The 15,810-nt window shown below is 45.1% G+C and overlaps 1 protein-coding gene across 1 annotated transcript in view; it reads right to left on the minus strand.

Annotated features, from left to right (window-relative positions):
• Nucleotides 1-4,993: 4,993 nt before the first annotated feature.
• FLI1 (Fli-1 proto-oncogene, ETS transcription factor) overlaps nt 4,994-15,810 on the minus strand; it is a 32,942-nt gene continuing 22,125 nt past the window's right edge. Inside the window, exons 5-7 of the mRNA XM_010082811.1 lie at nt 9,593-9,655; nt 8,250-8,297; nt 4,994-7,531 (exon numbers count right to left, since the gene is read on the minus strand). Of these exons, the coding sequence (XP_010081113.1) occupies nt 7,002-7,531; nt 8,250-8,297; nt 9,593-9,655 (641 nt within the window). The 3' untranslated portion in view covers nt 4,994-7,001. The remainder of the gene's footprint in view (nt 7,532-8,249; nt 8,298-9,592; nt 9,656-15,810) is intronic.

A 15,810-nucleotide genomic window follows, 5' to 3' on the forward strand; every position in this document is an offset into this window, starting at 1 on the left:
CGACAACACCATTGCTGGCCCTAAATCACACATAACCCTGCGACAATGTCAGCGGAAGAGGAGCGAGGAAGGCTGCAGCCCTCTCCCCGCAGCTGCTAGAATACACAAGATGTTTCCTGAGGCCAAGTTGACATTCCTGCGGTAGAAGCATCTGCCCTGGGAAGCTTACGAGTTGAACAAACTCACTGCTGCGCAAGACAGACATAAATTCTCCCTGCTCAAGGGAGCTGGATGAGCAAGGAGAGGCTGGAAATGAGACAATCGCGCTTGGCATCTCAATTTGCACGCTGCTAGCCAAATTTCAGCACGGAAAGTATTGAAGCCCTGGCTCTCCCGGGTGAGCGCGCTCCACGCAAGCTCTGCGGAGACCAAGTTACGGCATTGTTCTGTTATGACAACCCACCGCAAAGGCAGGCTGGGATGCTAGAGACCACGCTGGGGTGCTGTCAGAGAGCTCGGAGCCATCCCTGATGTGTTTTCTGTCCCGCTGCCGCTGGGTGGCATCCCTTACCTCCAGATCAACCCAGCAGCCAGCTCCGGTCCCCGTGCAGGCAGCAAACCCTAAACTTTGCATTGGCAGTGCAAGCTATGGCAAATCTTGAAAGCACAAAGCAAGAATTTATTGGGACTGTTCCTTATTTTATTACACAAAGTTGAATGCATTTAGTGACTTATTTTTGGCATGAGTTCTGCTAGCTGGATATATTTAGCTACTTCACAGAAGTGTTGGGAGACTTTAATTCACTGCAATGAATGCAGAGGTGATCTGTAACTGGAGGGTTGGGGGCTGTAAACATCACTTCTGCAGTGGCATCTAAAGCACCCTTAACAGAGTCTGCAGTAGGTGGGGTGGGTCTGGGGAGACCTATATTCCAGCTGTAACTTCGAGCAAGTCACTGCTCCCTGCTCAGAGCCTCAGTTTCCCCAGATGTTAAAAAAAAAAGCACCAACAGAGGCCACCTTGGGAAAGCTTTCAGCTCTAGCTCCATGTTAGTTTTGCAACAGTGCCCAAAAGTGTCTGCTCAGCTGAAGCCCCCCTCCGATTTGGAAGCATTCCTGGCAAACTTCAGAGCCCACTGACACTCACACAAAGGATTCACTGCGCCCACAGCAGTGTGTGTAAAACCATTATAGCAGTAAAACCAACCACCAGAGCATCCTTAACCTGTTCATCAGGGCTACTCCTCCAAAACAGAGGGCAGACCCCCCAGTCCAGAGCCTTGTGGGTTTCCACACATGTCCAACTCCAGCCAGACCCCTCCTCTCCCCAAATTCCCACCCCCAGCAAGGTCGGGGTTTCCCATACCCCTCTGTCCACAGAGCTGGGACGCTTGGACTTCTGCTGTTCAACTCCATAGCAGCCCTGAGCCTCAAAAATTGGAGCTTTAGGGGAAATTTCAAACCCTTCCCAGTACCATCCACCCTAAACAGAAACCCCTTTTATTTGTTTTAACTTAACACTGTGGAATATTAGCCCCACAGGTCTTGTGGGGTGGGGTTCAGGTTATTGCAGGTACCGTCTATCGACACTCACAGCACCGCACAGACACTTTGCAAACACACGTTGTGCTCCCCCGGGAGCTGGAGATGCTGTTCTTCCCCACACAGGACACGCCAGCACAGGCGACTCCTTTTGGCTCGTGCACGGGGCTTTACAGCAGCAGGGAAGGTAAAGTAGACCCAACATCAGACTTTACAGCTCCAGGAGACAGCAAGTGAAGGAAAAGCCAAAGCAAATAACAAGTTTGCAGCAGTTCCTGGAAAGGAAGAAGCGAGCTCTTGTGTTGAAATAGCTGTGCATCAAACTGCCAGACTCCCTGGGTCAGTCCTCCTCCTTCAGCAACTACAAATTAAAACAAAAAAATACATTTCTGAATCCTTTTTCTGCCCGCTCCTAGATAAGGAGCAGCCCGGTCCTCCTCTCTCAAGAAACTTCTCCTGCCTAAAAGAACCTTCTTGCTGCTTTGCTGCCCCTATTTATACTGAGGAGGCTGCTCCGCTGCAACCACTCCTGCAATCGCTGCCACACCTGCCTGCACAGCTGGGTCCCGTTAGGGCAGCAAAGGTGCCCAGCTGAGGAGGGGTATTGCTGTGGTGACCCCAAAGCTGCTTTTCTTTCTTGGGTTTTTTTTTTTTGGTGGGTTTACTATCAGGGTTTATTTGCTACTCTTGGAGTCTGAAGAGATGGATTTTGCCAAGGGTCTTTAATTCTCTTCTCATATAATAGAAGAATCTGAGCTTTATGTGCAGGGATTTTTACCTCTGCAGGTGAAAAAGTCAAAAGACACAAGTGAAGTTATCTGTTATGTGTCAATCTTTGTATGACCTTCATTGAAGGTCTCTTAATTCTTTTCTAATATGATAGAAAAGTCTGAGCTTTATTTGCATCGAGTTCTGCTTTTACAGATGAAAATCATAATAGTTATGTTATGCCAGGTATTGTGCGAAAGTATACAAATAGGGTCTTTGAAGTGAATTTATGAAGCCCAGCCCCTGATGTGCCTCTGGACTGCAGCTCTAATTAACACCAAATGCAGCAACACTCAGCTTGATGTGGGAGAACCGACTTTGTTAGGGAGCGGGTTGAAGCCTAACAAACTAATTTCACAAAGGTCATGAAAAATACTGTATCAGCACGGCAGCCTGTAAAAAGCCTCTGTTATTGTAGTAGCGTAATAAAGTGATGCTGGCTCCTTGAACCCAGCGTTTACAAACCGATAGCTCTTTTCTTCTGACACCGGGGGTGGGAAACAGCAGCTGGGTTCATCAGTGCTTTTGTTACAAAGCTTCAGGTGCAGTCATTTACTGTCACTGGGAACAGTAAGAAAGCATATGAAATATTACCGGATAAGTGCAGCTTCACATCAAATATTTACACCAACAGAAGTTACGGCAAATTTCCCATGTAGTTCATGTCTCATTAGGACCGGAGTACGCTTGTTGGGCGGTAGTGTGAGACATACTTCCTTCTCTTCACTAACGGGAAGGTCCTGCAATGAGGAAATCCCTCTCCCTTGCAATAGGGGCATGTTAGACATCCACAGTTGTTCAGAAATTCATCCTCAGGGTTGAAATACAATTTTTAGGTCTACAGCTAAAGGAGCTGGAGCTCAGAGGCTGTAAAACCATCACTGATTCCACTCAATATACAATCTATTTATAGAAGGTGACATGTAAAGCTAATTTTAGTTTGGTGCATTTAAGCTAGATCTCGTTCAGCATTTGAACTTGGGGAGTAGAGCAGAAATTCTGGGTAAATACCAGATCACTAGAAACTGATGGCTAAGTTACCGCTGATTTCAACGGGAGCTGGGTTTGCTGGTGAGGTTTGAGTTCTGAACTTTGATGCAGAGGAGGTTTTCTGCTATCCCTGTTGACTCCCAGCTCACAACCATGTGATCTCAACCATCTGTTTGGTAAACTTTCTGATTTAAGCCTGAAATACTTGAATTCCGTCTGCCTTGTCCTCCTGGGAAAAGCAAAAAGTAGCGTTAGTACTGTCAAATTCCTTGTTTATTTTCCCTCACTGTGTCCCAGAAACTTGGGTTTGGAGGGGAGATCCCCTTATTCACACCCCGAAAGCTTCCAACGTGGCAAAATCAGGCTGATCTGGGGGGGTACAGATGGGCTGCCCCAATCTGGATGTTACTACTTGTTCCTTAACTGAGGAATGAAAACTATTAAGAACTTATAAAAATTCTAAAAGCTCCTGGGAAGTGCCCCGCCAGTCTGAGGCTGTCTGGCACACTGGTGTGAGATCTCTTTACTCCCAGGAGTATGGGAATGCATACTGTGGTGGGTGGCAAATTCTGTCTAAAGCTAAATATTAGCAAAGATTAATATCAGCAAGCACCCTGAAGGACAAAAGGCGACAGAAAGGACCTGAGCTGTGGATGCTGCTGATCACCTCCCATCTCAGTTGGACAGAAGCAGATGTTTCTTAAATCTTTGGTTGTTTCCAAAAGCATTTTTGTCACCAAGGACCCTGCTGGCCAACTTTTGCTATCAGAGATGTCTTTGCACTCTGATAACCTTCAGATTCTGCCTTTAGAGGTTTTTGTGCAATCTCAGTCTTCAGATTTTCCTATTACTGGCAGCTGGGCAGGCACGCTCTATTAAAATAAAATATTTGATATTTCTATTGGTGATGCACGGCCAGAATGAATCTGGATAGCACTAAAGTGAAAAACAATAGAGATAAGCAACAAAACACTCGCTTTTATGACTAAATGGAGCAACTATGGTTGAATACACAAAGGGAACGGCTCTGCGGTGGTTGAACACGCTCACATCGGTATTTTCAGAGCCCAGGCTCGCTATTGTACTAAAAACTTAGCAACAAAAGGTTGTGTGTGGAGGAAGGAAATGGTGTACTTGTGGAGTTCTGTATTTCTAAGGGTTTATCACATCGGCAGAAAGATCAAGCTATCTCTCAGGACCACCGTGTGTCTGCAAAAATACAGGAAGCGCCTTGGCCTGACCTTTAAACACAATCAGAAGATTCCTTGGCAGCGCTTGTTTGTGCAGCCTCTTACTCCATCTCAGGAATGCTTTGGAGCAACTGGCTTTCCCTGGGCTTTGGGGCTAGGTGAGAAACATGAGCAGGCAGGCAGGCTGGGAATACACACAGCACTGCACATATACATTCTGGCAGTGACTTGGTGAGCGCCCTGAAGAGCAAACAGACGGAGATGTCCGTTAGGTCGGTTGTGGCTCTGCCACTTTCCCTCTCTCTCTCTCTCCATGGACCAAAGATGCAGCCTAGGTTCTGGTTTAGACACTTCAATAACTAAATTAAATCTGATAAACACCGGCTCCAGAGATAGAAATTTTCTGGAATAAGAGGTCGATATTGTTTTAAGGATTATGATTGTCAGTACTATGGAGCTGCTTTGTTTTCCTTTTTTGGCTAGATTTAATTTAGAGGCAAAGTTGGTGCTTATCTGCAGGTATGAGAGGGGAGGGAGAGAGTGGGACAAGATGATGCCTTAGAGAAGAAAACCACGATTTATTTTGTCACATTTTTTTACATCAGTCTCTTCATACAACATTTTCATCGTAACACTTAATACATTTTTTTAAAAAACACCAAGATTACTTGCAAAATTATATATATTTTAATATCCAAAAAAGTACATTGCATATATATAGTAGCAAAAGCCCCAGTTCTATGGGTAATTTCTTCATACTTAAATTTTTTGCGATTATTGCAGTAATGTTACTTATAAACATCCCGAAAGCACTAAGACCTAAACTGATTAGCTTGATCTTCTTTCTTCCATTTTGTTAAATAATGGCATCAGTGCTTCTGTTTAAAGTTATGAGCAGACTATAACGTTCCGGTTTCAGGCTCTCATCCTGCAATTGGATGCACATGGACCAAATCTTGCACCCACACAGAGTCCCAGAGGTTCTGTCTAGACTAGATATTTGTGATCCTGTTAATTGGTTGCCAGTTAATACAAGTTAGCTAATAGGTTGTACATGTAAGTCTCACCCCCGCCCTGTAGACATCTGTTCTAAAACACAAATGCTTGTGGTTTACCCTTCTGTTTACGGCACCAAACCGCCATTTGTGGATCATCAAATTAACATGTGCAAAATTAGAGATGGCTGAGAATTTTTGAATGTTTAAAATCTAAATGAAATCCTCTAGCAAAAGTTTGAGAAGATGTTATGAGAAGGATTTGATAATTTTCGCTATGAAGTGGTTAAGATCTTTCCAAAGTTCAAGATTTTGGTGAAAAATAATCACAAAATATTTAAATAGTTGCTTTAAAATGCTGGTGCATGTTTTCAATCAGCTTCAATGCAAACATGTCAGCTAAGTGGAGTTACTTTGCGGACAAGTAGCTAATACAAGACAAAACTCTACTCTAGACACACCCAGGGAAATCTGGAAGGTTTCTGGCTACTTTGGGGATCAGTTATGGATCCAATTGCAGGATTGAGGCTATCTCCAACAGATACATTACTCATGTCTTATTTTTTAATTCTTTTAGCAAAAAGTACAAAGCTACAGCCCAAATGTACAGATTGAAAAGATGTACAAATTACATTAAAAAACCCAAAAACAACCCAAAAACAACTGAGCTGATAGTAAAAAAACAAACCTGCATTTGTGACCGAGGTCAACTCGTTTTATTTAATCTTTCTCTTAAAACTGTGAGATATAGGGAAAAATAACTCTGCATAATTTATACAGTAATTTGCCTTCTGATTTGTTGACCCTTTGGATGACGGTCTGACAAACGCACAGCGTTCGCGAATCGGTAGCATTTAGCGATCCCTAAGACTCTGGCGGAGCTCAGGGCCTGCTGTCACTTATTTTACTTCACTTTTGCTTTCAAGGAATGTCTGTGCCTGACATTAGGTTACTTTTTGTTCTGGTTTCTGAAGCTTCTGGAGTTAATACACAGTCTAATGATGTTGTACACTCTAGAAAAAGTTCCTTCAATGCCCTTTACTTCTTAAAATATACATGTACATATATATATATGAATATATATATATATTTAATTTCCAGTTGGGTGAAAATCCTCATCGGCCTTAAAGCTAAGATTCCAGTTGCGGTCCCCTGCAGCCCAACGTCCTCCACTTAATGGTCAAATTGCCTACCATGTAGTCATCTTTTCCTACGACCCATGGTTGGATCTATGTCTTTGAATCCTTAAAAACTTCTCTCATCAAAAAGCTAATAATCATTCCAGGTAATGGTGAACAATCTTCACAGTCAACTCCTACAGAGGACATAAGCATTAAAAATCAAAGAAAATGCAGAGAACTGGCCCAAAGAAGCTTCCATATCTCAGTTCAAGACACAAGAGGCAAAGTTACAAAAGTAAAAGGTTTGATCCAGGAATAAGCAAGATCCAGTTTTAATTCTTCCCCAGAAAGGCCACACTTATCCATTAAGGGTCCCCTAAAAAAACCCATAAAAATCCCAGAAGTAAAGAAAAAGTCCAACCAGACTGATAAAAGCCACTTGAAGAGAAAAGCATCTAGTAATAGCTGCCCAAGTGTGGTGATACATGGGCGTTGGGATGGCGAGGGACGTTCGGGTTTGGATAAATGCTTCCTGCAGGGGAGGTCCAATAAGGTGAGGCTGCTCCAAAGAAACTGGATGATGTGACAGGCATAGAAGAAGGGTGCGGGGGGACAAAGTTCACCTTCTGCTGGTGGGCATGGTAAGACGGCATGTAGGAGATATCTGAAGGATACTTGTACATTGACGATTCAGTGGGATGAGGCTGAAGAGCCTGGGCGATGCCATGAAAGTCAAATTTGTAGGCATACCTTTTGCCATGCACTTTGGTCATAATGTTCTTATCGTAGTAGTATCGGAGGGCTCGGCTCAGCTTGTCGTAATTCATGTTGGGCTTGCTTTTGCGTTCTCCCCAGCGCCGTGCCACTTCATCAGGGTCCGTCATCTTGAATTCCCCATTGGTCCCTTCCCAGGTGATACAGCTGGCGTTGGAACTGTCCGACAGCAACTCGAGGAGGAACTGCCACAGCTGGATCTGCCCGCTCCCTGCGAGAAGCAAGCCAAAGAGGAAAGGAAATGACATTGTGTTTCCTGCTTAAAGGCAAAGACAAAGGCAGGAAACAGAAGGACTATCTTGATCTTTACTGGGAACTGCTCCTTCAAGCCTTAGAAAGTCTTACATAGGAATGGATAAACTGTTCCCAGCAAACAAGTTAGTCAACCCTTTGTTCTGTTCGTGAGTTTGAGGTCAGATTAGATTTCATAATGGTCGCCTTTGGCCTTAAAATTTTTGGGCTATTCATAAACAGGTTTTTTCCCGAGCATACCGTTCTGCAAAATTTTTCACTGAATGGTTGACGCAGTATATTTCAGCTCTTAATTGCTCACTGTTTACCGTGGATATTGTTTTGGATACCTTCAGTTCGCTTTCCAGTCGGTGATCTGAATTACATAAGATTGTTGCTTCCTGAGACTGGATCACTCCTGGTTTTATTCGGTGTGGTTACACTAATAGTAAAGAGCCTAATGAGGATGTTTCCTTACATGCATTCAATGTATACGTGTTTGTTTAGTTCCAGATTTACTGCAAGTCTTGTTCCCCCAAAGTCAGGGATCATTTTCTGCAGATCGTTTTCTGCACCGTTTCTCTGACAGCCTACACCAATGGTAGGGGACAACTCATCCAGTACAGACCGGAGCAGCAGACCAGAAGGAAAGCTAACCCCTTTGGTAATGGTGGTCTGAAATGTAAAGATGAACTCACCTGGATTGGCAAGACGGCTACTAGTGGGCCCCAGGATTTGATAGGGATCTGAAAAAAAAAACCACCAGACAAAAGCTACTTTAAAATGTTTCATCAAAAAGAAACAGCAGTTCATTATTGTTTATTCTAGAAACCAGTTCGAACTTTCAGTTTCTTTCTTTACTCATACCACCTCTTCTCCTAGGGCCTGGAACAGAATTGACATGTTCCTTGTTTCTTTTTTAGCAAACAACCACCAATTATTTACGGAATCCAAAATGGCACAGTGGTTCTGGCATGGGTTTCAGGCTTGCTTGCTTTAAAAGATCGTAATCTCTTTGGATATACCCTATGCTTACATGTCAACTAGAAAACACGAAACGTGAAAAAAGAAGTGTGGGATGGTAAAGCAGTAAGAAATCAGGAGCATATATATTTCTCCTAATAAAAAGAGATGGACAGCAGATGAGATTTTCAAATTCACTTATTAGCAGTCTAGCTTGCTTCCCTCCGAGGTCAATTAAACATTCACCCAACTCTCTCCTTCTGAAGCAAGCAGAGCGTAAGACAAATGGGAGTAACAGGAGTTTTGTCACTGGCTCCAATGAGGCTGAGTGTTTCTTGAAAACCCTACAACTCACTTATTAGGAATGAATTCCTTCCCTTTTTGTGGGGCCTCCTCAGCCCTAATCTCTACACTTCTCCTTTGCTTCTTGCTGGTTTTGGTGATTTGGATCTATAGCATTTGCTCGTGGATTTAATCGATGCCAAAAGAACCAACCCCCTAAAAAAAAAAAAAAAAAAAAGGGATAGAAAGCAGCTGTGCAAAGCAGAGAAGGTGGTATTTCGCTTTTCAAAGGCCCCTTGGGAAACTAGCAGGAAACACTACTGCTTGCTGCCCAACAGGGTTTGCTTTTTTTATTTGGTTTTCTTTGACGCAGGGGAAGCCCTGTTGGTTCTGTTTGGAGATCCTTCCATGGCACCTCACTGCAGCAGAGGTGAAGAGGTAACAAGCAGACGCTCCATCGCTGCAGGACAAACAGCTCCGTGCCCGTCACTGCTTCACGACCCGTTACACGGCGTGTCGGGATGCTTCAAAGGAGATGCAACTGATGCTGGGCGCTGCACGTGACGCAGCTGAAACGAGGATGTTTCTTTTGAATGGGGAAGGATGCGGCAGTGAAATAGAAGCAGTTTGGAACAATCGCTGTCACTGCTCGCTCACAGTTGACTCATGATGCTGAGACTTCCCTGTAAGGCTCTGCCTGTTCTGTGCCTGTGGTTGGTGGTGTTTGACACATTTATTCACCTCATCTAGTACAGCTCTAATTAAGAAATGCAGCGGGGACAAAACCAGCAGTTACCTGGCTGGGGCCGTTGCTGTTCTGTTGTCTTATTCACATTTTGTGTCCCTGCAACAGGGGGGCCTGTAAAAACAGAGAGAGAGCTTATATGTAGGAGAACGGGAGAGGAGGAATGAACAGGGAACGGGTACAACATACACTGAACAGGAATAACAGCCACTGGGATGGGGAAAGTTTTCTCATTCTAGGAGCTGATAGCTCCTTCTCTTATCCCAAGATGATAGAAGACCACGGGCAGAAAAGGAGGAGGAGATGGACCCTTTTGTTGTTTCATAGAGAAGAAACGGTGATTTTAAAACCCAGGGAGGCCAAGGACTTGACGCACACAATAAAGAAGCTACTTTAAGGAGGGGGGAAAGGGGAAAAAGCATCCTCTCAAGTGAAATTGAAAACGCCCCTCTACCCACGCCGCTGGACAGGAGCAAGCACTGCCTTGATCCCCATCAGGCCGCACAGCGCCGCGGGGCCGCGCAGCTCCCTGTGGAAACATCCCAGGCACTTGCACATTCCTCCCGGCACTGGGAAAGCCGCTGCAGCTTTGAAATTACAGCCTTCCAGTTATTGGCATGAGAAGGAAAACAGAGAGGGGACGGGAGAGGGAAGGGAGGGAAGAGAGGGAGAGAAAGAGGAGGAGGGAAAAGAGGGGAACAGGGGAAAATAGAACTCATGTAATCTGCCTTTTTTTATTTTTATTTTACTTATTTGTTTTTTTCCCTTTTTACTAGAAACCGCAAAGTCCACTGCAAATAGATCAGACTGAAAAACAAACCGCTAGGGTTTCAGCCTGGTACAGAGAGTGCGATGGGACATCTCCGAACGAGGGCGGTGGCCGCCCAGCCACGCTGTCCCCAGAAGGGAGCCCTGTCCCCCCTCCCATGGCCAGGGAAGCAGCGGCAGGGCTGGAAACCAGCTTCCAGCCTGGTGCTGCCAGGGAACTTTATCCCCCAGCTCAGCTCTCAGCATTGTTGTAAATAAGATGCTAGTTGCACGGGTGGTATTTTCCTTGCTGGAAACCCAGCGTGCAAATCCTGGCTTCATCTGAGCGCACCCGGAGCTCGGGCTGCGGCTCCGTCAGTGACTGAAATCAGGAGGGCAGGGATGAGCACTGGAGTAGCCCCTGGCTTTTCCCATGTCCTCTCTGCAGCCAGCCTCTGACTTTCATTTCTCCCCCGGGATATCCTTCAGAAGGATTACAACTCGAGCTATTAGAGCAATGTTTTGGGAAATATTTTGAGAAAAAACACGAGAGTTCTGCATTGAGAGAGAAAGGCAAAATCTCAGAAATTTCCACTGATTGAGATGCTAATGTACTTTTTGGTTAGCTCAATCAGAAACAGTTTTGCCATTAGGTAATTTCAATGGAAATGTCACTTACATGGTGATGCTGTTAAAAAGAAAAGCAGCAATTAATTTTCCACTAGAAAAGTTATTTTTAAATTGGGGAAAAAATTCCTTTCCAAAAAGCAGCAGAACTTATTGAAAATTTTCATTTTTTTCTTTTGGATCAGGTAATTGACCAAAGTGAATCAATGGCTACAAATGTGTTGGTCGATTCAGATGCATCAGCATGTTTTGAGTAAACAAATAGGCCGTCATCTGGATAGATGATCATCCTCCTCCTCCTCCTCCAGATGGAGAAACTTTGTCACAGAGGAGGAGCCTGCTTTGCCATAGAAAGAGTGCAAAATGCATCTCCTAAGGATTTTTTTTAACAAACAAGTGACACTATTACACTCAGATGTGCTGCCCAGGCGTGTATTGCTATGGCTCCTGGGGCTTTAGAGGATCAAGGCTAGGTTGTCCAGATAAGTTTGGCTAAGCCTGGTCAAAATTATCACTCAAAACCTCTCTGAATGGGTTTCCTTGTAGCCTATGTTTTAGCTTGCAAAATGTCAGCTTGGAAGGATGGTGGTTTAGCGTATCTCAGATGAGTCCCTTTGCCTCAGTTTCCCCTAATAGGATGGATTATGGAGTAAAGTGTGAGCATATATAGGGTAATGTGATACAGGCGTTGCTATTGAAATGTGTTCACTCAGCTAGTGCAAGTTTCCAACTCTTTCTCTCCCTCTCAAAAAAAAAAAAAAAAAAAAGTCCAAATCCACGAAGCTATTTTTGCTTTGCTTTCACAAAAATCCATGCAACGTGAAAGAACCACACCAGCCCTCCCAGCTTCCAGGCCCAGACTCTAAAGCTGAACGAGTTTAAAACAAAATGGAAAAGGCAGAGCCAGGGAACCTATCCAGAGCCTCGAGTTTCTGCAAAAACAATATCGTTCCCAGGACCTGACGCCCAGTGGCTCGAAGAGATCCTACAGAACTCCAGCCAGACGGTTAGCTACAAGGAGAGTCTTATCTGTCATTAAAACCACTTGGATTTTGCACCAAAACTTGCTGTGCTATGGAAATTCAGTTAAAAGGCTTGGACTGAGGTCCTTTTCTGGTGTAAATCAGCAAATAGCTGCAGTGAAGTTCGGGGCAAATTTATACCAGCTAAGGATCAGGTCCCCCGGTCTGTTTCAGACTTAAAAGGTCCAGTGGAACAACAGTCCTATGACAAATGTGTGTTCAATACAAAATGGAATTAAAGAGCAGAAAATAAATCATAGATGCTTTCAAGAAATGTCATTCTGCAGCTGTCTGGTTTATGTCCAGAAATTCCCCAGAATGAATGCATACTCTATTATGAGGAAGGTAAAGGATATTAATAATGCTTTGCACTTTCACAGCACCTTTCAACTAAGGATCTCACAGCTTTGCAAACATTCGCACTCACAGCGTGCCGGGGAAGAAGGTTGAATATAATTTTATTTATTTACATGCATAAAGGCGCTTTCCTCAGGCTCTCGCTGCCTTTTCCAGATGAAGTGGCTTTCCCAGAGATCAGGCTGTGTGGAACGGACAGACTCTGGGCCCTTCCTAACCTTGGTCTATACTTTCTCACCCCAAATCTCCCTCGGCTCCTACCTCGCCACCCTCTGTGCTGTTTGGAAGTTCCATCCCCTGCTGTGCAACTCCCCTTTCAAATTGATTCCTCTGTAATTAAATGCAAATCAGAAATAACAGAGAAATGAGCCAGCCTGCTAGGCTGTGCCGAAGGCTGAGGAAAGGCTCAGAGTGTGGCAAAATGGGCAAAGTCAAGGCTGGCCGTGAGGCAGGCTGTCCTGTAGAGCTCAAGAGATGAGATGAATTATTCAAACCGCTGCAGTTTCAGACCGTCTGGTGCAACAAAGGATGGACTCGGTGTGGGGAAGAAACTGAAGAGTGTGTCTCAGGGATCCCCTGGTTGAGATTGTGGGACTTGGAGGAGGAGAAGGGCTGCACGTTGGGCTGTGTAGGTGGAGGAGGTCGGGAAGATAAGCCAGGCTCCACTGGACCCCAAGCCCACCTTTACAGAGACCCCCTCCCTCCCTCTCGTCTCCCAGTTTGAGTGCTGCTTCGCTCCTGTTCCCCATACCTCGGGATCACATTTAGTCTGAACAGACTCAAATGTTGCTGTGGGCTACGAGCAGATGGACGGCCACATCCAGACTCATTTCCCTAGGAAAGTGGGCTTGAAATCCCCGAGCAGATTTCCACACGGCAGGAAAGCCCATCCCAGATGCCTAGCAGTCCTTTCAGCTTGAATGCAGTCCAACGAACAAGCCATTAGGGACTCTGTGTTTAAGATATGATGTATTAGAGAGCAAACCCTGTCTGATAAGCTTTAAAAAGTTCTTTAATTTTTTTTTTAAATGGTGTTTTATAGATCTGAGAGCTTGGGACGGAGGGGAGAAGCAAGGGGAAGGGGGGAAGGAATTTCAAGTGAACAATAGGCTCACAGTCCCTGTGCTTCCTGAGCTGCTGGGTGAGTGCTGACAGCCCCTTCATCCTGCTCTCTCCGTAGGAGCTTTTTCAGTCAAACCAGACTCAGGCACAGTTTTGTGCTACCAGCCTTGATAAGGATTTCCAGGAGAACAATGGGCACTGAGCTGGTAATATTCCTCTTTTTTCAGGTCTTTTTGTTCTAGGATGGATACAGTGGGGCTGGAGCATTTGTGGACTAAATGCTTTATAGGCTCTATAGGGGAATCTTATTCGAAATGCCATCTATGCCAGCATAGTGCCTTTAATTGCAAGCAAGGCTGGAAAGGAATAGCCTGGCAGATTTATGGTATCTATGGCATCACTGGCAGCAACGGCAGCTCTTTTCCAGCTGCTTTATGAACTGCTGGGGCTCAGTGTCAAGGTGCAGGGCTGAACATGAGCTCCCTCTGTCAGACCCATGGGCAGTGTCATGCCTGGATTAACGCAATAGCCGTGAGACTGAGTGTCCAAATTGAACAGCGTCCTGAAATGTAATACTGTACGTAAGGCAGCAGCATCCAGACGCTGAGCTCTGCCTGAGCACATGCTACCCCCTTGCAAGGACCCCTGTCACACAGCTGAGTGTGGCTTGAAACCTCCCAGGAAGCTTTCATCCCCTAAAATGGGATTTCTTCCTGGAGTCAGATCTTTGCAGAAGATGTCTGGGGAAACACAAAGCAGCAAACTCGTGGGGGCATCTTTTCCCCAGCACGGTAGGTGCTAAGCCATAGAAAGAGCCCACCAACCTCTGCCTGATGGAGCTGATACCTCCAAGGAGATTAGGAAGCCAAAGGATGGAAAGTGGCTTGTCCTAGGTCATGGGGGCAGAGCCAGGAAGAAAATAAAGGTCCCAAGTCTCAGGGAATTGTCTAGGTGCTTACTAACACTGCCTCTGTTTCCTTCTGGAACACACCAGCAGCCTCTGACCAAGCCTGCCTTGCAGACTCAGATGAGCAATAACAGCAGTGATGACCGTAGTCATTTACCCATCTTCTGTTGGATTCCTTGTGACAGCATCTTGGGGTGCTTTACACAAAATGGCCAAATGACTCCAGTTCACATGACAGAAAAAAACCTCAAACCTGAAATACAGAAGGAACTGCTCCTCAATGCCCGGTTTTATTTGGTGAGGGAACACAGGCACTGTATTTCCAGACAGGGCTCAGCCTTACAGATCTCAATGAAGCAAATCTGGGGAAGGAGAAGGCTGCCGATTTGGAGCAGGCTATGGGATCTACGGGATTCTCCATGCAGAACACAGTCTGGTTTTTGCAATGAGTCCTTCTGCTTCAGTAGGGAGAAAAGATCCTGGCTTGGTGGCTGGAATTTAAATTAGCTTCTCTAAATGGGAAAAGCAGAACCAGGTGTCCTAGGGGATCTAAACTTGTGATTAATCTAAGTGGTCACTCGGGGTCTATTTTGCAGCAACTACTTTATAGGGAGAGAGAGACAGGAGGGCAGAGGACCTCACTGCTTTCCTCCCAAAGTGAGGTTGTGTGTGGTGGCGAGGACTGGTACTATTCTGGTACCTTGGAAAAGCCCCAACGTAGGCGCAGGGGAACAAAAAACACTCCTGCTGCAAACCAAACATGTAAGCGAGGGCTGCCAAGCTGCTGATCGTCCAGCCCTCGCACTCCCATCATTTAACCTCCTGGAGATTGCTTTGAAGAGGTGGGGTTGTGTTTAAAGCCAGTTGGAGATAAGAAACCTAGACTGTGGGTTTCTGGAGGGGTGAGGAAGCCAAAGACACCTCCAACTCCTCCTAGAAACCTTAGATGCACTGTTTTAAATGATGGCAGCAAACAGAAAGGTTGTAGCACGGATCCAGTATTACTGTGACTGTTCTCATGGTCATAGAAGACTTTCCAGGGCCTTTAAGCACCAAACTCTTCGTTTCTACTTCAAGATCGCAACATCCTGCTCCGTGTGCTAAAGAATCACCAATACAGGGAGGGGATGTGGAGTTAGGTAATTCTAAGTCTCTCCACTAAGAGGAAGCAACCAGCTGAGTGCAGAATAATTTCAAAAGAACTTCTACTCTACATTATCAGACTATTTGATTATTTCACAATTAAAAAGAAATATTATCAAACATCTCTACATCGGTATTAACCTGTTTTACAAGTGAGGAACTGACAAGAACAAAGTCCAGGCTTGGAAAAACATTGGTGTTTGACTTGAAGTCAGCTCAAACCAAGTGAGAAAGGACTAAGTGATGGCTAGATTTAAATAAAGCTGTTGCAGAGCATGGACATGAGGAACAGGTTTAACTCGGAGAATCTCTGAAAGTAGCTGAGAGCCCTGTAGGACTCATGGTTTTCAAAGGGGAGTCACTCAGCTTGCAAAGGGGTGTGCTTTGGGTAGTCCTGGGCTCTT

This window comes from Pterocles gutturalis, unplaced genomic scaffold (assembly GCF_000699245.1).
Source record: "Pterocles gutturalis isolate BGI_N339 unplaced genomic scaffold, ASM69924v1 scaffold4505, whole genome shotgun sequence".
In the NCBI taxonomy this organism is placed as follows: domain Eukaryota; kingdom Metazoa; phylum Chordata; class Aves; order Pterocliformes; family Pteroclidae; genus Pterocles; species Pterocles gutturalis.